General features: G+C 44.7%; 1 protein-coding gene across 1 annotated transcript in view; it reads right to left on the bottom strand.

Annotated features, from left to right (window-relative positions):
• Positions 1–17,135, bottom strand: part of OAF (out at first homolog) — a 35,058-nt gene extending 17,923 nt beyond the window's left edge. Inside the window, exons 1-2 of the mRNA XM_088458729.1 lie at positions 16,846–17,135; positions 14,666–14,931 (exon numbers count right to left, since the gene is read on the bottom strand). Coding sequence (XP_088314855.1) covers positions 14,666–14,884 — 219 coding nt within the window. The 5' untranslated portion in view covers positions 14,885–14,931; positions 16,846–17,135. The remainder of the gene's footprint in view (positions 1–14,665; positions 14,932–16,845) is intronic.
• Positions 17,136–22,059: the final 4,924 nt, after the last annotated feature.

Genomic DNA, 22,059 nt, shown 5'->3' on the forward strand with positions numbered 1-22,059 from the left:
CTCCGTCAGGCGCCCGGAACTGACAGCCGCCAGCGCTTTCAACTGAATTGCTCCTTTCAAGTAATAAAACAGCAAAGGGACCAAAACAGACAAACACACACATTTTTCTCTTAACTGTTTTGTATAACGTCAGAAACGGAAATAGACATGACCTACAATTAAAAGCCAAAACATTTACTATATTCACTTCTGTAGCTAGTTACAGTACAATAGTTTCACTACAAGGAGCAGCCTCCAATGTATGGGCCTGATTCAGCAATTACGCACACAGCCCGACTGCGATAATATGCTAATCCATTGTGATCGCTATGCCGTCGGTGCACAACATAAGGACGCCCACCTTACCTTACACACATCCGTATTGTTTAGCATGACTGCAAAGCCATCGGTAACATCGAGTACAATCGCAGCCTCCAGCCTCATGCAAACTTGCACAAGGTCTGACCTTATTTAGGAATTGCTAACTTCATCGCAGGCAGTGAAAGGCCAAGCTACGTATGGCATCGCAGTGGATAATCCATGCGTGCCAGTGCAGCAGCGTCCAAACGTACTGGCATGTCTGCATTTCGCCAACCACCCCCCTTTCACCTCCCACAAACGGCACTGCCTGTCAATCACTCTGCGATGGGTCTACGTAGTCACTGCGATTGCAGTCCTGATCGCAGTGGCTAGTTCGCGCACTGCAATGCATACGCCTGCGCAGAAAGCAACAATCGGCCGATTGCGTGCGTAAATCGCATTTGCGATCCTTGCTGAATCAGGCCCTATGTCATCAGGTCGCTTTGTTGGCCTGATTTTTATCTAATGCCTCCACGTAGGAGCAGAGGGAGACGAGCCAGGATAAGCAGAAAACCATGTGCCCTGATGAGTCTCCCAGCTAGAAGGGAAATACATTAGGGCGAGTGCACTGGAAACTCTGCAGAAAGGAGCATGAACAACAGGAATAGAATTGCAGTGTGGGTGGAGAGAGAGAGAGAAGTAAAGAAACAGAAATTGACACAGTAGGAAGATGAAGCTGAAGAGGAAAAAGGGGATCCCCGCCAGCTTCTCAGGCAAAGTTCAGTCTGAGTCAGAAGAAAGAACTGTTAGGGAGAGTTCCTGCCACATCATAATCTCACACAAAACCTTAATGTGCTGCATCACCAGACCGCCCACTCTCTGCCGGAGCACAGATCCATTCTCAAACCTTTCACAACCAGCAGAAATAGAACAAACATTTAGAAAGGTGAAAGGCGGATTAGGAATGATTTCTCCAACAGTATAATGTCTATGTTCTTGTGTCCATCCCCTTCTCACTGCCAACAGCGGCACCAAACCTTTGGGTTCTGCCAGGGCCGGCCCCAGGGCTAATAGCGGCCTGTGCCGGCCGAGTGCTCTCCGCTCATTATCGCGTGCGGCCGAAATTGGGGGCGTGGCCTCCTGACGTGACGTTATCTGAGGGCCATGCCCGCATGGCACACCTGCAAATAACGGCAGGCTGGGGGGAGCCACACTAACTGGGCTTCCCCCAGCACTCTCTCGGCACTGAATGGATGCCCCCCGATTTGACCACCTGCGGGCCACTTCGGCCCACGGGTGGAACAGCCGGACAACACTGTCCCGCTGAAATCGGGATGCTGGGGAAGGGTGCGCCCTCTATGGGTGGCGCCCTTGTTCCACCGCTCAGGTCGAACACCCCTAGAGCCGGCCCTGGGTTCTGCCACCCTGCTGCTGATTTGGGTCTTACGACTACTGATGCAGCAATGTTTATACACCTTGTCCATGTCCTGCAATGTTCTGTACTGTAAGTCACCTTATTTTCGTTACGTTCATAGTGTTTCTGTACTGTGTCAGATGCTGTGGACCCCTTGTGATACCATATAAAGTATAGGAGATTATTAAAATAATAATAACAACATCAAGTTTGCAACATGGACAAAGAATGTGTCCAACATCTACAAAAAAAACAACTGGACTGATGAGCCGGATTATAGTTTAAAGGGCTTTTTACACCCACACTTCCATCATGACAACATAGGCAATACAATACAACCAAGGGGCTAGACAGCAGTAATACTTCATTGGATGAAGAGAGTAAGATGAGAGTTTACTTCCGCTGTAAATAATCAGTGTATGTGAAAAGGATCGGGCACAAACATTAATGATCAATGAAAAGATTGTGTTGTATACGGTGTTACCATCAGAGGGCTTATACCTTATCATGTAGTAAGGGGTAATACAGAAATTTCTTTTTTTTCTTTTGTTAAATTTGACCTCCCAGCCACTTTCTTTTAACCGGAAATGTTAATATTACAGTAGTTACAAGAGATACATTTCCTTGCAGCTTTCTGATGGATACAAAACGTGTAATAAAGCAGTTTGCTATAGATCTGCTTGTGTGCTGCAAAAATGAGTTCAATGTATTTTTGACTTTTAAAAAGAAGTCCCTTCACCAATCACTAAGCCAGGAAACCAGTCAGAGCTACCATTATGCTGGGTACACACTGGCACATAGGTTGGCCGATGAATTGATATGGGCCAATATAGCTGGTGTCCGTTGGCCAGTGCGTGCCAGCGGTATGTCTGTACGATGTCGTTCACAGACCTATCGCGTTGGCTGTGCTGCACAGCCGATGGCTGATATATCTGCGGATGTATCTGTCCATCGTGCTCTGTGTACGAGCGATTAGCCGGCCACTCGTACACTTTCAGTGGGGGCCGCCGGGAGGAGGGGGTGGGGAGGGGGTGGGGGTGGTGGGGTTAGGGGGGAGTCCAAACGGGACCCGGCACAGATGATGGTATTTCAGTGTGTATGAAGAACCATCATCTGCAGATCACTTGATCTTCAGATAGATCGGTTAAGTTTGTACCCGGCTTTAGCTTTCTATCGTTACAACAATGTTGCTCTATGTTGGAAGATGGTGCTGCACGATGTGTAAAATAAAAACTTGCAACAGCCGGTTAGTGAAATCAAATGCATGAAAATGATGCAAACAGCTCAAGTTTTAAAGTTTCTGGGGGCCGACTTCTTGTTTTTCCTACATTTGGGAATCAACGCACGTCAGTTTGCGGAGCTTATCTTGTGTTATTGCGCTGCATGTGCCTCGGAACCAAACATACGCAACTACGCATTTCAGTCACATCTCCGCTTGCATCAGAAGTGGGCTGAACTCGGTTATACAAGGGTCGTTCTCCTATAGACAACGTTTAGAGAGGAAGTGTTGACAGAACTGAGGGCTATGCAGTTAGATGGAAGTATAAATGCGCCCGTGTTCATACACTTGCACCAAATGTGAACTGGGACGATTGCACCCTGATAATGACGGTCAAACTATGATTAGGCTGCGGGTGCACCGCAGAGACGCGTGTAGGAATGTTACTAATACCAGCATTTATACCTATGCATATCACAATACTGTATATTGTTTTTAAAAATTTTACTTCAAAAGGTTTAATTAAGCGTTACTTTTGCTAGTTTAGTAACAATACAATACGTCAAGAAAAAAAAAAAAGTTACAGGGCAAACAGCAGTGGCGCACTTGAGGCAAAAACTTCCAAGTAACAGGGATAACATGATGCATCTATATAGCAACAAATAGGCAGTTATATGTCCTCAATGTGCACGGTGCCCATATAGTTTACCAGAGACTTTTACATAATCACCATAACTTACTCTTGCAGTCACAGATTAGAAAAAGAAAAGAAAAAAGTGAATATATACAAAAAAAAAAAAAAATTAACCCTCCAGGTTGTGATGCACTGAGGAGGAAAAATTAGGTTTCCCTTTTGGTGGGAAGGAGCACAAACAAGGTACCGCGGGTCACACAAGAAGGAAAGACACTTACAAGACGGCTACAAGACCACATCTTGAGGGACCTGCATTACAGTACAGAGGTGGCCACATACATCTTACTTCCTTGTGCGTTAAACAGCCCTTATAGTAGCACCATGCCGTGGCGTGACTCTGTAGCACAGAGCGTCTATTCGTGTTACTTTTTAACTTCAAATGCGCCTTATTCACAAAGTGATGCGAATAGGACGCACAAGCTGATTAAAATGATATCTGCATGTGAAACGCTACGTTACAGTGTTACAGCCCCTGACACTGTAACGTAGCATCTCGCATGCAGATACACCCGCACTCACACATAGAACATAGGCATTCCGCATATCAATTTAATCAGCAGAAGCCGCTTGAGTGTTCTATTTGCATCGCTTTGTGAATAAAACTCAGTTGAAGGTATGAAGTCACACGAAAAGACACGCAGCGCTACTGAGTCGCATGTTATGTTTAACGCGACTTGTAGCGCGTGAAAAGCAGAATGGAGTTTGAGGAACATTACAAGGAAGGAAGTGTAGACTTTTGGTTTTTTTTAATCCACCGTAGTTTGCGAACGCACTGCGTACTGGTTATACAGGCAGTAAGAACAAGAGAAATAGCCAATATAACGATGCTGGGAGCACACGTTCTTCCACCAAAACGTCACACAACCGGTGCTTGGGCGTTAATGGTGAAAACGCCATCTCAGGCATCATTCCACATTTATGCTTGATAGGGTTCAGATCTGGTGATAGAGAAGACCATCACATATGCATGACTTCAATGTCATTCTAACCAAACCACCGGAGGGCCACACATGTTCTGTGAATGGGGACATGGTCATTCTGGGAAGAAAGTGCTGCAATATGGACAGCAGATAATCACTCAGCATTATTAAGTAGCTATTATTGAACTGCCAGCTAATATGCCCCACCACATGACTGACCTAAACAGAACACTGGAAACACATACTCGGGGGGGTACAGCTCTTTTGGTTGGTCCGTTTGATAAGAACAGGACGATTCATTGGACTAGATCACCTGCCTTCCCTGCTCGGTGATCCATTGCACTAAACTCCTACACCTGATACAACAAGCGGTTTATGTCGTGCCCCCAACTATCATATCCTGCTCAACAGCCTTCTCGGCAGTGTGGCTGATGAAACTGGCTGCTCACGCCCGACTTTCAGTGGTGCACTTACAATGATTGCATGGACGTGATAGCCCCGAAGTATATGATTTAAACCAGGGGTAAGCATCCTGTGGCACTCCAGCTGCTGTGGAACTATGCATCCCAGCATGCTCTGCCAAAGTTTTAGCATACCGAAGCAGCAAAATTGCAGGAAAGCATGCTGGGATGTGTAGTTTCACAGTAGTTGGGTATCACATGTTGCCTACCCCTGCTTCAAACCATGGTTGACCTTTGAAGATATTTCACCCTATCCTGGAGCTCCATGGCAATGTCCTCTTAAGACACTGTTCTCATGAAGCATTAGTAAGTTGATCCATCTTGCTGACTGTTGTTCCTGCAAAACATACCCCAACAGTCACATGTCTTGTCAAGCCAATGAGGTCTCGTCACGCAGCAATACTAGCCACAATTATAGTCAGCCTGGGTACCAATGTGGGTATCCTTGCTTTCAATATGATTTGTATACCGCATTTCCATTGTTTGTTCAGATCCTTTAGATTTAGGATGAAAAATAATATTTTTTTATTGTTACGTTATGTATAAATGTAAGCAGTAAAGATGATCTACCATTTCTAGACAAAAAGTCACGCTTCAATGCATGTAAATGGACATGAAGGAACACACCTGGGATTGCATTCACCGTCTGTGACACTTTAAGCCCCATAAAGACATAAAATGAACACAAAAGAGCTAAATCAGTTACAGCAACAGCGTACATCTAACTCTTTTGATGTCATTTGCCGATTTGTGTTTTTTTTACAAAAGGAATGTTGTATTTTGCAAACATAACTAATGTTTATCATGGCGTTTCCTTCTCACGGAGCGACTGCATAAAAGTCAGGTACTCAAAACTACTTAACCCATCTTCACCTAGATACAAAGCATTGATGTGCCTATCAGTTCCATTACTCCTTATTTTTGTAGTAAAAAAACAAAATAATGATCTCGATCAACAAGGTGTTATCCATCATTTTTGTATGGAAAGAGTTATTAAAAAGATTGCAGAAACCGATATTGATATCAACTAATAAGCTTTCAAAAGGCCTAACAGCAGTTACTCCTATGCTCAGAGTAATTCTGCACAATACTGTGAGTCTCCTGAAAGCAGGGTGTACTGTACACAGACCACTTGCGTGAATGTCTGTAACGGTTGACGAATCATATAATAGGTGTTGGGGAGGGGGAACATTTCTCTTGCATCTAATTGGTTAGCCTTTGAACGGTTACTAGGCGACTCTTCATTCACTTAGAACTAGTGTGTGAGAATGAGGGGGGGATGTTGTTATTTATGTAGAGTTTCCTTAATTAAAGACATTTGGGGTGAGATTTTTTTTAAGTCCCATTTTGGAGAAAAGTGGGGTTGAGTACTTCGCGGTGTTTGGAAAAAGTATATGCAGTTCTTGGACTAAATTAGTTTACTTAAGAAAGCACAGCTGAATGAGTCTGTAAATGATTAGACATTACTTCTAATAGCGTGGTGACAATGTGTGCGTGATGTATCACGGCTTATCACGTGATCTATCTGCGCTTAAAGTAAGAAAGGGCACGTGCTAATGCCCAAAATAGTTAGAAAAATCATCATTTATCTTATGACCAGAGCTGTATAAGTCTTTCCTTTCATTGGGAGCGACTCAATACAGCAAGATGTTAGATTTAGGTAGCATAGCGTTAGGTTCTGGGGGTGGTAGGGTTAGGCAGCACTAGGGGAGAATGTTAGGTTTAGGCACGAAGGGGGGAGGGTTAGGTTTAGGCACTAACGGGGAGCGTTAGGGTTAGGCTACAAGAAGGGAGGGTTAGGGTGAGAAGGGGGAGGGTAAGTATACATACCCGACCCCTGTCGGGAATCCAACCATCGGGATGTCATTGTCTGTATTTTGACAGAAGGAATCCCGACAGCCGGCATTACATACCGATTCCTTGCAGAGACTGTTCAACTGCTTGCTACTGACTGCTACCATCTACAGACGTGTCCTCATACATCTAGTCTCCTTGCGCGCTAAAAAGCCATTCTAGTCGCACCATGCCGTGGCGTGACTCGGTATCGCCGGCTGTCTTTTCGTGCGCCTTTTTATCCTTGAAATGCGTCTAATTCTGCCGATTAAAATGATATGCAGCATGCCTATATTATGCGAGTGACTGCGGGTTGCATGTGAAATGCTACGTTACAGTGTTAGAGGCTGTGACAATGGAACGTAGCATTTCACATGCAGATACACCCGCAATTGCACACAGAATATAGGCATGCCGCATATCATTTTAATCAGCAGAAACTGCCTGTGCTACATATTTGCATCGCTGTGCGAATAAGACGTATTTCAGGGTAAAAAGTCGCACGGAAATACGAGTCACGCAGAGCTCTCACGTTAAGTGTAGCGCACGGAGGATAAATGTGGACACATCTGTATGTGCCGCTACTAGTGTAAGGGGATATAGCCATTAATGAGAATTACTAGATATTGCAAGTTGATTTTTGATGGCTCAACTGTATTTTAACTTTGTTTGAAGTGAAAATCTAAAAGGAATAACAGTCTATTACAAAAGAGGGCACACTACAAAATACAGATGTAAAACAACAGTAATAGGAATAAATAAAGTAACTATACAGTGTTAGCAAGGACTTATATCACAATTGTGAATTTTAGCTTAGCCTTGTGAATTGCCCAGTCCTCTGGCACGTAAAGAACATTTCCAGCTTTCCGTAGGTCATCTTTTTTCGTTTAGAAAATATTCATTCTGGTTGTTAGGTAATAGCTCAGTCCAAGATGTAATTAAAAAGGCATTTTCACACATGGCAGGAGCAGCAGACTAATATTTCTGCAGGCAGGGCATAACACCCCAGGTAGCTGGGACCTGGACCTCCCTGCCTCCCCAGCCTGTAAAGGGAGTGCATGAGATCTAACTAAAAGGGGAGTGGGGGGATGACCTTCATCTCCGATATTGGGGGACGGGCAGGAGTACTGTCCAAAGGTGCCCTTTAAAAAATTTAGTGTTGTCAGTAACAAAGAAACTTCTTGAAATACAAAACAGAAAAGACACAAAAAAAATTGTTTCCTAAAACTACGTGAACAGGAATCTCAGTATGGATCTCCCCCTACTCTCTGCCAAAACGAATTCTTTAAAGACAACCCGTCCTGTTTTTTGGCTTGTATGCAGTATCCCATCCAGTGTCTGCACTGTCTGTAGAACATAACCTCAAGGCATATAGTGCTTTCCAAAACATGACTGTATCCAGGCTGGACTTTTCACATGGTTCATCGCACTATACATTCCAGACAGCCAGCTTGAAGCAACAACCCATAGACAGGACAGTGGACACAATTTTTATTAATCTTGACAACGGTTCTATTTGACCAATTCTCTTTGCTTGGGAAGCAAACCAACCACACTGAATATCTATTCTTATAAAAGAAAAAAACAAACACACCAATTATTTTAAATAGTGTGGCAAAAAAGATCTTTTAAAAGATTTAGGGGGCAATTTCAGTGGGAGTTGAATAGGGTCGGTAAGGTGGACCCGGAGCTATTCAGTCCAGCGCGCTGTTTAGTCCGACACTTACAAGGTAAGTCAGAAAATGCAGGTTCTCGCGACTTAAACTGGGTGTTTAGTCGCGAGAACCGGCATTCTCCGACTAAAGTGCCGGCTGAGAGGCTGTTAGCACCACGCTAAGCCGGAAAACAGCCTCGCGGCCAGCATATTAGTCCGATTTCTCCTTGCATCCTCAGGAGGGCGCGAGAGGAAATCATTTATTTGACCTAACAGAGTACTGAATTGAATAGCTCCGGGAGCCCCCCCTCACAGCGCTATCAACAGCATGCGGAATTCAATTGGTCCATTAAAGTCACACAATCCTATCATGTATCTGCAACTTGTGGCTGTCCAGCTGTTGTGAAACTACAAGTCCCAGCATGCTTTACCAACTAATTTGTGGGGGGGTATGCTGGGACTTGTAGTTTCACAGCTACAGAGCCACATGTTGGCCAGGCCTGAATTGTAGCACATTTACCCCAAGACATTTTTTTTAAAGATATAAGTATTCATTCTCAGTAATATGTATATCGATCATAGATACCTATTGTCATAATGTTCAATTTTCAAATGACTTCTTTATCGCCCAAAGCCTGCAGCACCCACCTATAACTTACACAACATGCATTCTTCTTCCTAGCTCCTGTTTGCACTTCAACAATTTGGGGATAATGCAAAGTTGAAAGTAAGTCGGCTGAAAAGTGTTCCTGCATGGTGGGGTTGGTTATCAACAAGTGAAAAAAAGGGTGGAGAAATGCACCAGTGGAGATGTTGCCCATAGCAACCAATCAGCTACCTACCATTTTATAGAATGTGTTTGATAAATGCTACCTCAAAGCTGATGGGAGGAGAAGTTACCCACAGCAACCAATCAGCTACGAGGTAGCATTTATCAAACGCATGCTCTACTATGGTAGGTAGCTGATTGGTTGTTATGGGCAACATCTCCACTGGTCCATATCTCCACCTTTTTCACTGCTTTATACACCAACCCCAGTGTGCAGGGGAAAAAAAAATAATACAGGAGGTGTATATTTCCCTGTATGCGTCCCACCAACAGACTTCCCTTCAACTCTGTAGCAGCCCCTTATAGTTACAGATGTGTCCTTACACCTCTTTGCTGCAGTCGCGCTGAAAAGCCCGTCTAGGCGCGCCAGGTCTAGTGAGACTTTTTTTTTTTTTTTGACAAAAATGCTTCGAAGTCGAAAATGCAATGTGACGAGGACGCGCCGGCAGACTGTGCTGATTAATTCGATATGAGTCACTGTATATCTGTCTGCGGAAACATCTGTATTTCAGGGAGGGTTATTTATTTTCCTTTTCCTACAATACGACTAAAATCTGCTGTCTGGATGCAATTACTGTACATCTAATGCAGAAAACAGAAGTGGAACTTTGTTGTAACCCAGGACAACAAGAGCAATACAACTACAAAAGTAAGAAAATGAGTAAAGAAGTTGCAAGAGTCAGCACATAAACTGAATGTGGACAAACTCTAATTAGCCACAATAAACAGAGCAATCGTGCAACTACTAGATCTTGATCAGCAATTAACCTCAGAGACATCACGCTCTCTAAGACGCAGGAGGGACACTGAGCTGGCCGGACAGTATGCAGTGTGGACTATAAGGGGTGAACTGAAACAGAACCACACCTTCAATAACGTTTCATGCATGTAAATATCTTAATAGTTCTAATGATTTGGGAGCATTTAAAAAACCAAAACAAAAAGAGATTAGGACGCACAGGCACAGACAGAATATCAATAGACTGAGTAATTGGCATTGATGCAGTAGTGTTACAGATAGGCAGCCATAAATCTATAGCACTTTGTACTACAAGGATAGATTTTATTACACCGAATGTTGAGCAAGATGAATAGAAGATTGTAGGAAAATAAGCAGCAATATACTTAAGCAAGTTTTTACTAAAGATCCGCTAGCTGCACTCTGCAAGATATTAAAAAAGCTTTGCAAGGGGTTGTCCTGTCCTCCTTCTCTTAGCAGAAGAGCTTGGATACTGGAAAGAGCGAATGCAGACAAAAATGAGGGTTTGTTCAACTGAACAAACAAGGACACAAAAGGATAAAAACTGAACTGGGCAGGGGCCGCGGCCCCTTCATATAACACCGCAATGTGATCGCCAGACAGATATGCAGCACGGATCCTGCAAATATGGGGGTGAGGTAGGGGGAGTGAGCGAGCGAGTGTGCAAGACTGTGCCGATGTTATTGATAGAAATGGGACAAAATACTTGGTTTACACACAGGAAATGTATTGTTAGATCATTAAATTGCCCAGTAAAAAAACTGGTTTTGCTGGTATAATATTAAACTAATAAAAAGAGAAACAACAGAAAAAAAAACAAATAAACTAAAAAGTATACTTATCCCTGTAATACTGATAAGCATACATTTTTTTACTGCATGAAACACACATCTAACTAACTTACTGCTATAAACATCTATTATAACAGAAAATAGAACAGTAGTTAAAGGAAATGCTACAGAGAAAACACTTAGGGGGAGATTTATCACAGCTTACAGAGAGAAAGTGGAGAGAATGTACTAACCAATCAGCTTCTAAGGGAAGGAATTTAACTGTCTTTGGGCACCCGTAAATGACTGGCGCCCAATGCACATGTGCGGATGGGCGCGAATGTCTCAGGCACCTATGAAGTATCGCACATGCCGCGACCAAATGCACTGGTATTAGCCGTGTCAAACGGCTAAACCCGATCAAACTACTGAGCGCAATGAGTTTGGGTGCCAATAAGCCAGACTATGGGCGGATTTCTGCTCGCCAGCTCAGAAGGGTGCAGGAAGAAATATGGACGCCTGCGGCAATCGCACTCAGTGGTACAAACAATTAAATTGCTCCCGTCACTTTAGACTACAGGTTCTCAAACTCGGTCCCCAGGACCCCACACAGTTCACGTTTTCCAGGTCACCCAGCAGGTGCACAGGTGTAGTCATTACTCACTGACACATTTTAAAAGATGCACAGGTGGCGCTAATTATTTCACTTGTGATTTGGTGAGGAGACCTGGAAAACATGCACTGTTTGGGGTCCTGAGGGCCGAGTTTGAGAACCTGTGCTTTAGACAGAGACCTGCAGATGCATTAAAACAATTGAATTCAACACTGTCACTTTATAGGCTGTTCATGAAAAATGACCGTTAGGAGCCGATTGATTGGTACTTTATCTCCAAGGTTTGATAAATCTCCCCCTTAGTGCTCTATGCTCTAGTAACAGCACCCAGGAGACATCTAGAAAAGGAGCATTTCCCTGTATAAACTCATCCCTCACATCACCCTGCAGGCATCATGTATGTCCCCTTGAAACATTTTTACTGCCAATGATTATCACTTTAACATTATGAATAAGTTGTATTTCTGCTCTATTGTAGCTACAGCTACTTATAATGGTGCAAAATAAGATCCACAGAAGTATCAAAGTGGGGGCAGGGGAACGCCAGAATAAAAAAAAGAGCTGTCTACTAGTCGCTTTGCGTTAAGTCTGCCCGATTTGTTTTATCAACAGCCCTTGACACTGTAGAGGTGTATAACTAGGACCACCAAAGGCCTCGCTTTTTACAGAACAGCACAGTTTCATTCCTTGTTGTAAATCTGCTGCTATCTCTGCATTTAGCAATAAGAAGAAAATAAGGACAGCTGTTTATTTGCAATGCAGACATCAGGTCACATAAGTATCCCACTTATCTCTCCACAAATACAGAGCACCAATCACAACCTGCTGCTCCGTTACAGATCTGACAGATGCAGCTGTGGCCCAGATGTAGCCACGTGGAAGAAAATACAGACTTCATATACAGTCCATGAACATAGTACACGGTCTTTAAAGCTCAAGACAGCTTCACAAACACAGCATACAACAACAGCACATCTTCTAACAAGCCGACCTCTTATCTGTTGCTCCAAACAGTATAAACAACATAATCTTGTGCATTTTTCAGTTAGCTCACATAATTAACTTTAATAAAAAAAATAGTTTGCTTCCTGTGCTGTACAGACTAATTCAGTACAGTCCTAAATTTTCCAAACCTGGAGCGATAAGAGGCACAACAAAAGGACCACTTTATAGATTATACAGAGGCTACGTGAAACAGATTCTATGGGTGTGGTGGACAGCCAAACCGTACAGACAGTTAAACAAGCTTATGATGGTTATTAAATACATTTTAAAGGGAACCTTCATGTTCTACAACAAAATAAAACTTCGTTTATATAACATAGAAACTTACTTGCCTGCAATCACATAGGAAAACACTTGAACAATCTATAAATCGGGTGCACGTGACTATTCCCATAGCTTTGTTTCACAGTGACACCAGGGTTTTTAAACACTCAGCACCAATGACTTGGGTTGGGCATTTGAAACCCTTAGCACTGTTGTGAAAATGACACGGAGGTGATGTATACTCGCCTCTACGCTGTACAAATAGTTTCTTATGAAACATGAAAGCAGCAGGAGTCTTGCATACACCCTATTAGAGAGTATCTAACTAGTGACTGCAGATATTTTTTTAATAATAAAAAAAAAAAAATTACAAATTTATTTTTGTTTTTTTTCCTCAATGTGTTTTTAATTTGATCAAAAGTGCACTCAGCCTTTAAGCAATAAAACAAACAAACAAACAAACAGTACTGATAATCTTCTGTAGACAATGAAGACTAAAGGGATTATTGTACAAGTCATACAGTGGGCGGGATGTACTAAAGGTGAAAATGCAGCAAAACTCCCGCAAAATGCAGTTTTTGGGGGGTTTTACCGCATTCCACAAATGTACTACATGCTGCACATGCTCAGTAGATAAGTGAAAAAAAAACACCATTAAAAATGTCTCAAACCCATTCCATGTGAAAGGCTCTAAGTGCATGAAAAAAAGTACGGCCTCAGACTGGTCCCTGGGGGCGGTGAATCATCTCTGGGACCCCCAAAGTGACTAAAACAGGGGTTGGGGCAATGAAACCGCACCTTTTTCTCACAAGGCCACACCCCTTTTTGTATGCGGCAAAACCGTGCGCACTACAATCCTGTCCGCACCGGGTGTCACCACGGGGAGGGATGCTACTGAGTATAAGTTAGGGAAGGAGAAGCACATGAAGGCCCTGCTCGTGACAGCTTACATTCAATGAAAACATTGTGTTAGAGAGAAGGGGTGCTATTATTTTGTACCTCCAATGGGTAGGAACAGCATAAATAATAGTGTAGAAAATTGTGATGTGCTTATGGCATAGTCTACTATCAGTGTGAAATACTACAGCAAAGGTGTATTTCGTCTACAGAAATCTCTTCACAATTACCTTGAAGAGCAGACAGGTATTTAAGACATCTTTTGTAACCTGGTAGTGAGTTGTCAACTGTACGAGACCCCACCTGCCCCAGAAATTCACACCTGCTAAATTAGCAGCTTTGTTATGGATATTGGGCCTGATTCAGAGCCGTTCGCTATTTGCAGTCGTTCGTTCAAAAACAAGGGGTGGCTATTCAAATGATCCGTTCGCAAATTGCAGTCTGTTCACACCTCTAAGTCTGAACGAGCGTGCAAAACATACGCTCGTTTTTTTGTTAAAAACGCCCCCTGGCCGCTCGCACCATACGTCATGTCCGCTATTTATTAGATTAATCGAGTACATCGAACAGCGTATGAACTGCTCGCTATTCTTGTGGTTGGTTTTTTCAACCGCTATTTTGCGAGCAGTTCTGAGTTTAAAAAAACCAAGTGACGTGGTCAATGACGCTGCTGTATTAATTATGCACTCCCTTAAAACGCCCGTTTTGACCTTTAAGCACGCCTGCGTTCGAATTCCACTCCCCCGTTTTCAAGCACCTTCCCCTGTTACCACCCACATACGCCTCATTCTGTCACTCAAAATAGCAGGCACTCGCTATATAGCGTACAAACGATTTTTGGCCGCACTGACTGGTTCGCGCATGCGTACTAAAAACCGTACGCATGCGCAGATGTGCGAACATCGCTCGGAACGAGCGTACGGCCGCTAGCGAGCGGCTCTGAATGAGGGCCATTGTTCTTAGTTTAAATCACCAATCCCATAAACCTTTATCCTTATTTGTTACAAACCAAAAAGCTCATGGAACTCTATGGTGCAAATCTATCAGTTTCACCTGTTTGAAGTCGGCCAGGTAGGTGATAAAAGTTCCATCTGCCTTTCGGAACTCCAGAGTGATGCAGTCTCTCTCACTGTCCGCCTGCAGGCTCTCTTCTGCTAACTGTCCGTCTTCAAGGCGAACACGGACTTTCAGCTCCCCGAGGCTTGTCCTACAGCACCGCAGCAGAAACACCAGCAGCCACAAGAACTTTATGGTTGATACCAGAGGAAACATCACCAAGCAGAGTGCGCCAGGGCAGGGAGTCTAGTATTCAAACTTTACTGGAAAGAGAGAGAAAAAAAGAAAGCAAGACACATAAACAAAACAAAGACTAAAAAAAATATATAAGCGTGATTAGTGTTCAAAAGCATAGAAAAGCAGATAGAAAATAATGTGAGAATGCAGGCATGAGACAAGTCAGTGCTTAGTGAATAAGTATTCAGGAGAAGGAGGGTTTAATAAATAAGACCACCACATAGGAAAGTTTTAAGGAAGTAAAGTGCAGTACAGAGGACAATACACAATGATAAAACTGTAAGGAGGATGTGAGAGAAAGATAATGAACTGATGGGGGGGAGCCCTTGAACAATATATTATATATATATATATATATACACACATATATATACATACACACACATACACACACACACACACATACATACATACATATAAAATAAATGATAAACAAGACGGAGAAATGATTAGTGTGGAAATGAGCAGGTGAAGAAAGACCGTAAGGGGGAAAAGGAAGAAGAAAGACAAAAAAAACATACAACCATGGGTGAGAGAGTTTGAGTTGGTACTGGGCAATGTGACAGTCACATGAGAGAACTAACACTCAACACAGCAGGAGGGCTGGGAGAGAGAGACAGAAAAAGGTGGAGTGGGGGGGGGGGGTATTAAAGCAGTGTGAGTGAGAGAGGGGCATTATTGCAGGGTGGGTGAAAGGAGGAGAGTGTTATTGCAGGGTGGGTGAAAGGAATGGGTAATTAATGCAGAGTGGGTGAGCGGAAGGAAGTATTAATGAGGAGTGGGTGAGAGGAGGGGGTATTAATGCAGAGTGGGTGAGGAGGGGGTATTAATGCAGAGTGGGTGAGAGGAGGGGGTATTAATGCAGAGTGCTTGAGAGGAGGGGGTATTAATGCAGAGTGCTTGAGAGGAGGGGGTAATTAATGCAGAGTGAGAGGAGGGGGTAATTAATGCAGAGTGAGAGGAGGGGGTATTAATGCAGAGTGAGAGGAGGGGGTATTAATGCAGAGTGGGTGAGAGGAGGGGGTATTAATGCAGAGTGGGTGAGAGGAGGGGGTATTAATGCAGAGTGGGTGAGAGGAGGGGGTATTAATGCAGAGTGAGAGGAGGGGGTATTAATGCAGAGTGGGTGAGAGGAGGGGGTAATTAATGCAGAGTGGGTGAGAGGAGGGGGTAATTAATGCAGAGTGGGTGAGAGGAGGGGGTATTAATGCAGAGTGGGTGAGCGGAGGGAAGTATTAATGCAGAGTGGGTGAGAGGAGGCAGTATTAATGCAGTGGGTGAGAGGAGGGGGTATTAATGCAGAGTGCTTGAGAGGAGGGGGTATTAATGCAGAGTGGGTGAGAGGAGGGGTATTAATGCAGAGTGGGTGAGAGGAGGGGGTAATTAATGCAGAGTGGGTGAGAGGAGGGGGTAATTAATGCAGAGTGGGTGAGAGGAGGGGGTATTAATGCAGAGTGGGTGAGCGGAGGGAAGTATTAATGCAGAGTGGGTGAGAGGAGGGGGTATTAATGCAGAGTGGGTGAGAGGAGGCAGTATTAATGCAGTGGGTGAGAGGAGGGGGTATTAATGCAGAGTGCTTGAGAGGAGGGGGTATTAATGCAGAGTGGGTGAGAGGAGGGGTATTAATGCAGAGTGGGTGAGAGGAGAGGGTATTAATGAGGAGTGGGTGAGAGGAGGGGGTAATTAATGCAGAGTGGGTGAGAGGAGGGGGTAATTAATGCAGAGTGGGTGAGAGGAGGGGGTAATTAATGCAGAGTGGGTGAGAGGAGGGGTATTAATGCAGAGTGGGTGAGAGGAGAGGGTATTAATGCAGAGTGGGTGAGAGGAGGGAGGATAAGGATACAGACTGGTAACACAAGCTAGTGGCAGGGTGAGCGCAGCAAGCAGGAGAGTAATGCCGGCTGCAGGGACAGAGGGGAGTGTGGCAGCGCTGTACTGACGCAGGGTGAGATGCTGGCATACGGACTGGCTGCTCTCGGGCACCGCTGCTCTGTACTGCCCCGGGTGATCGGGTGACTCAGGCAGCTGCCGGCCCCAGTGGTGCGGTACAGTGACCCCGCATGTGCTGCTCCTGCCCCGGCCGGTGATCCTGGCTGCTCCTATGATTATCCCGGGACAGACTAATACTCGGATGGATCTCTGGATGTTCCCCCTCAGGCGACGGCCCTCAGAGCCCGTCACTTCCTCAGGACCAGCCCCTTGGCTTAAAGGGACAGACACAGGGCGGCGACGGGCGGACAGCACAGCAGCAGCGTGTCACGGCCGGGGCAGAATACGCGGCTGCGATACAGATTGTACATGAGAGCGTGTGTCTGATAGGGCTGGCGGCTGCAGGAGACTGTCTCACCGACTCTCCCCATTGTGTGACTATATAGAGTCTGTCTCGCTGCCCTCACCCTTCCTTTCCCCTCAGGACCTTTGCCACCTATCCAGGCTCCAGCTTATGGTTTCTGCTGCTGAAGTGAATCTTTCACCCAGCACAGATGTATAAATCTTATTGTCAGATAATTGAGTCATTTACTAAGAAGGTACAAATGTAGAGCAGCTCAAAGTCAACAATCACCAAATAGCTTCTGTTTGATGGATCTGATACAAAGCTTTCTTGTTATACATTATTACATTTTACCCTTGGTGTGTGATGAGCAGACAGGCTATTTATCAGCTTAAATGTTCTCACCCAAATGATCTGTTCCTCAGGGTCAGACTCTTCCTTCAAATGCAGGCTAGCAGTGAAGATGTGTGGAAGTCCTGATCTCTGAGCCCGATTCACTACGGATCATAACTGCGATGGCAATAGCAATTACACCCGCAGTCTCATTGCAAAGATATGCTAATGTCTGCAATCGCTATGCCATACGCAGCCTAACAGGAGGACGCCCACCTTATTTACACACGTCCGTAATACAGACTGCGAAACCATCGGTAACATCGAGTACCATCGCAGCCTCACGCAAACTTGCAAAGGTCTGCCCTTACTCAGGAATTGCTAACCTCATCGCACGCAGTGCAAGTCCGAGCTGTGTATGCCATCGCAGTGGCTAATTTATGCACGCACCTGCAACGGCGTTCAATTGCACTGGCACGCCCGAGTTTCGCCGACCACTACCCCCCCTTCCGTCACCACCCCCAACCAGCACTTCCTGTCAATCACTCTGTGATGGGTCTGCGTAGTCACTGTGATCGCAGTCCCGATTGCAGTGATGTGTTCATGCATGCTCACTTTGCTGCATGCTCAGAACACAGCAATCGGACGATTGCGGTCGCAGTTGCGATCACTGCAAAATCAGGCCCTTCAGGAAGGAGGGAGCTAAAAGTCGGCAGGTATGCGCCAGCCTTCCTGCTGACCTATCAAGGCGCCCCTTCTGCTAATGCATATGCACCATGCTGCTTCCCCGTAGTGCATGCCCATTTATTATTTATTGGGTTTTAGAATAAAATTTTGCGGCAATAAGGAATTATTTACCCCTTGATGTATTGCATGTTGACTATGGATTCCTATGGGCTTCCTTCCTTCCAAAATCTCTCTCTCTCCATCACAGGTCGCTTGTGCATTATAGGCATACCTGCCTACTCTCCCGAAATGGTCGGGAGCCTCCTGAAAATCGCGTGTCGCTCCCGGCCCCCAGTGGGCAAGTCTCCCGGGCCGACGCCATCCGTCTGCACCCCCCGCTGGCGATTCTTTCACCTGGCATAGGTGACCGGTCCGGGGGGAAATGATGACGCGATTCGCGCTGAATCCCATCATCATGGCCTTTCCCCCTGCCACACAGTGCCGGTAATCTCAGCATTGTGTAGTGGGGGCGGGGCCATGATGACGCGATCGCGCGGTAATGTCCCCGTCCACAAAACCGTGTCACCCCCCCCCCCCTTGCTTTGCCGAGCTGGCAGCCTCCTCCCAGAAGAGACAGCCAGATTGTCGGTAAGCCTGATTATAGGGTATGTACAGTCAGCAACTAAAAGTCACAGACATAGGGGTCTATTTACTAAACAGTGTTAGGAGACAGAGTGAAAAGTGATAAGTCAGTGATAAGGTGCCAGCCAATCAGCTCCCAACTGCCATCTCACAGGCTGTGTTTGAAAAATGACAGTTGGGAGCTGATTGGCTGGCACCTTATCACTTTTCACTCTGTCTCCTAACACTGCTTAGATCTTAAAAAATAATCCGGAACAACCGGATGACTTTAAATTGTACAGTAGTCTACTATTTAGTGGTTTCCGATTTTATTTATTATATTATGCTGAACTTGTTATATGGAGTATATACATCAAGTCCTTGAATTTGATTTTAATTATTGATTATATGTATTTATTGATGATATGCATTATTATTATTACTATTATTATTATTTTTAAACACCCATTCCTTAATTTGCTATTCAACCTGCCCTTTGGAAGAATGCATTGGTTGCAGCAAAATGTCGGGACTTTTGATTATCTTGCTATCATCTTTTATTGTAAAAATCTAAATGAGCGAGTCCTAGCTAAAGGACTAAAGTGACATTGGTGATGAATACCTATGTTTATGGTATTTTGCATAAGGTATGACCAAGATGTAATGTCAGTTACCCCTTAGGCACTGGAAAGACTAGGCACACCCTATCATTAGCCTGATCCATTTCATTCTGAAGATATTTGTCAGGGTTCTTATATTTACTGCTGACTGACTGACTAAATGCTTGTTATTAAACAAATCCAGATCGATTAATTCGGGTGTGGATTAACAGATAGACAGTCAAAAGGTTGACAGTGTCTAGATAGACACCAGGGGGTAAATTTACTAAGATGGGAGTTCTATTTAAAAAGTGATGTTGCCCATAGCAACCAATCAGATTCTACTTCTCATTTATCTAGCACCTTCTGGAAGATAATACCAGGAATCTGATTGGTTGCTATGGGCAACATCACTTCTTAATAGAACTCCCATCTTCGTAAATTTACCCCCAGATGTTAGACAGACAAATGGTCGACACACTAAAGGTCGACATGTAAGAATGTCGACAAGTACAAATGGTCTTCAGGGTCTAACATCTGGTGTCTATCTAGACATTGTCATCCTTTTTACTGTCTATCTATAGTCCGGAACCCATTCATTCTGATGCCAGTGATAAAAGAGAAATCAAATACCTCCCAAATTACTTACTCATACAGATGTCTATGTAATAGTTGTATAATTTGGGATGGGTACGGGATGCCTGCGGTTAAAATCCTGATGCTGACATCCTGACAGGATTAGGATACCGACACCTGTCGGTAGATACCTTAACCCTCCCTATCTCCTTAACCTAATCCTCCCCGGTGCCTGAACCTAACCTAACTCTCCCTCTAGTGCCTAACCCTAACTCTGCCCCTAAGACTACTACTTACATTCGGGATGCTGATGTCGGGATTCTAACAGGGGTATCGGGATTCCGACGCTTGTATTCTAAAAGCTGGCATCCCCTGCGCCAGTATACCGAACGTAACCTGTATAATATATATGCTTGTAATAATATACTGTAACACGGGGTGTAGAAATGTGGACACAAGACAGGCAGGTACTCGGTAAGCAATGTCTGTAATGACAGCAGACACTGCACTTCAGCATACATGAGCATAGGCCTGGACACACACAGGCACATAACACAAATAAAGCAACAAAGTAAATGTCCCAGCATTCCTCGAGCTTAGCAGTCGTGCTTAGTCATTCCACACTTCCACTGCAGCTGCAGAATGTGCTGGTCTTGTTTTCCTCTCCCTTGAAGGGAGCTGATCCCACCAGAATGTGGGCATTTCAGGTGAGAGACCATCCCTTTCGCCACACATCCCCCCCTTTTCGCTTTTCCGAGCTTGGGGAAGCGCACTTTTCCCTTTTGTGACAGCTGAGATCATTCGGCTTTCTCAAACTTTCCGGACAACGCATCTGCATTTTTATGCTGAACCCCAGGCCGATGCTGTACGACAAACTTGTAATGTTGGAGGGTCAAGAACCAATGCGTAACCCTGGGGTTGACCTCTTTGTTAAGGTGCATCCACCTCAAGGGTGCGTTTTCTGTGACTAGGCTAAACTTCCTTCCCAGGAGAATATACTTCAGGGCTTCGATTGGCCATTTTATTGCCAAACATTCTAGCTTGAATATAGCGTACTTTGTTTCACGTGGCAACAATTTTCTACTTAAGTAGAGGATCGGCTTCTCTTCTCCTGTAACAGACTGTGACAAAACAGCTCCCAAGAGTCGGTTTGCAGGACAAAGGGTTTTTGGAAATCAGGCTTCACTTGTTCAAAGCCTCAGCAGGCGATCCATGGCATGCTGAAATGTTGCTGGTGCCCCATGAAGGGCAAAAGAGAGCAATTTATACTGATACAGGCCATCAGGCATCAAGAAGGCAGTCTTCTCCTTGGCGGGCTCACTTAAGGGAATTTGCCAATATCCCTTTGTGAGGTCCTGGGTCTTAAGATAACGGCTAATTGTCAAATTTTCTACTAATTCGTCCACTCGTGGATGCAGGTATGCATCAAACCTGGAAACCTGAAGTCATTGCAAAAACGTATGGCTCCTGATGTCTTGGGGACAAACACAATAGGACTTGACTACTTTTGGACCCCTCAATGACCCCAAGTTGGAGCATCTCTTTCACCTCTTGTTGGACTGCTTGCCGCTGTGCCTCAGGGATGTGATACGGTCACTGCTTTACAACCACTCCTTCAGGTGTATTTATCTCATGCTCTACTAAGGCAGTGCGCCCTGGCAGGGAAGAAAACATCCTGATTATTGCAAACTAAGACTTCCGCTTCTTTTCACTGTTCTGCTGACAAGGTGTCCGCCTGCAGAACTTCTGTAGGGCCAGGCGAACTAGAGCAGCCCCCAGGAACCTGAGGGGTGGTGGTTTCCAGCACATCCATGGCAACATCTGTATTGGGTATAACATCTCTGCAAATATTTTTGTTTGGCCGTAACCAAGCAAAGTTTTGTGGATTTCTTTCCCCAGACATTAATTGCTCAGAGGTTCTTTCTCCAAAGAGGACTGGCCGTGCTTTTCCTCTCTTCTCCCTTTTCCGAGGTAGCGTCTTGGAGACTCTCTCTGTGGCTCCTTTACGAGCTCAACAAATCCTCGGAAATTGTACCCCCATATGATAGCATAGGGGAGCTTAGGACCAACTGTTGCGACCACCTCAT

The sequence above is a fragment of the Taudactylus pleione genome, unplaced genomic scaffold (assembly GCF_031769625.1).
Source record: "Taudactylus pleione unplaced genomic scaffold, aTauple2 ptg000848l, whole genome shotgun sequence".
Classification (NCBI taxonomy): domain Eukaryota; kingdom Metazoa; phylum Chordata; class Amphibia; order Anura; family Myobatrachidae; genus Taudactylus; species Taudactylus pleione.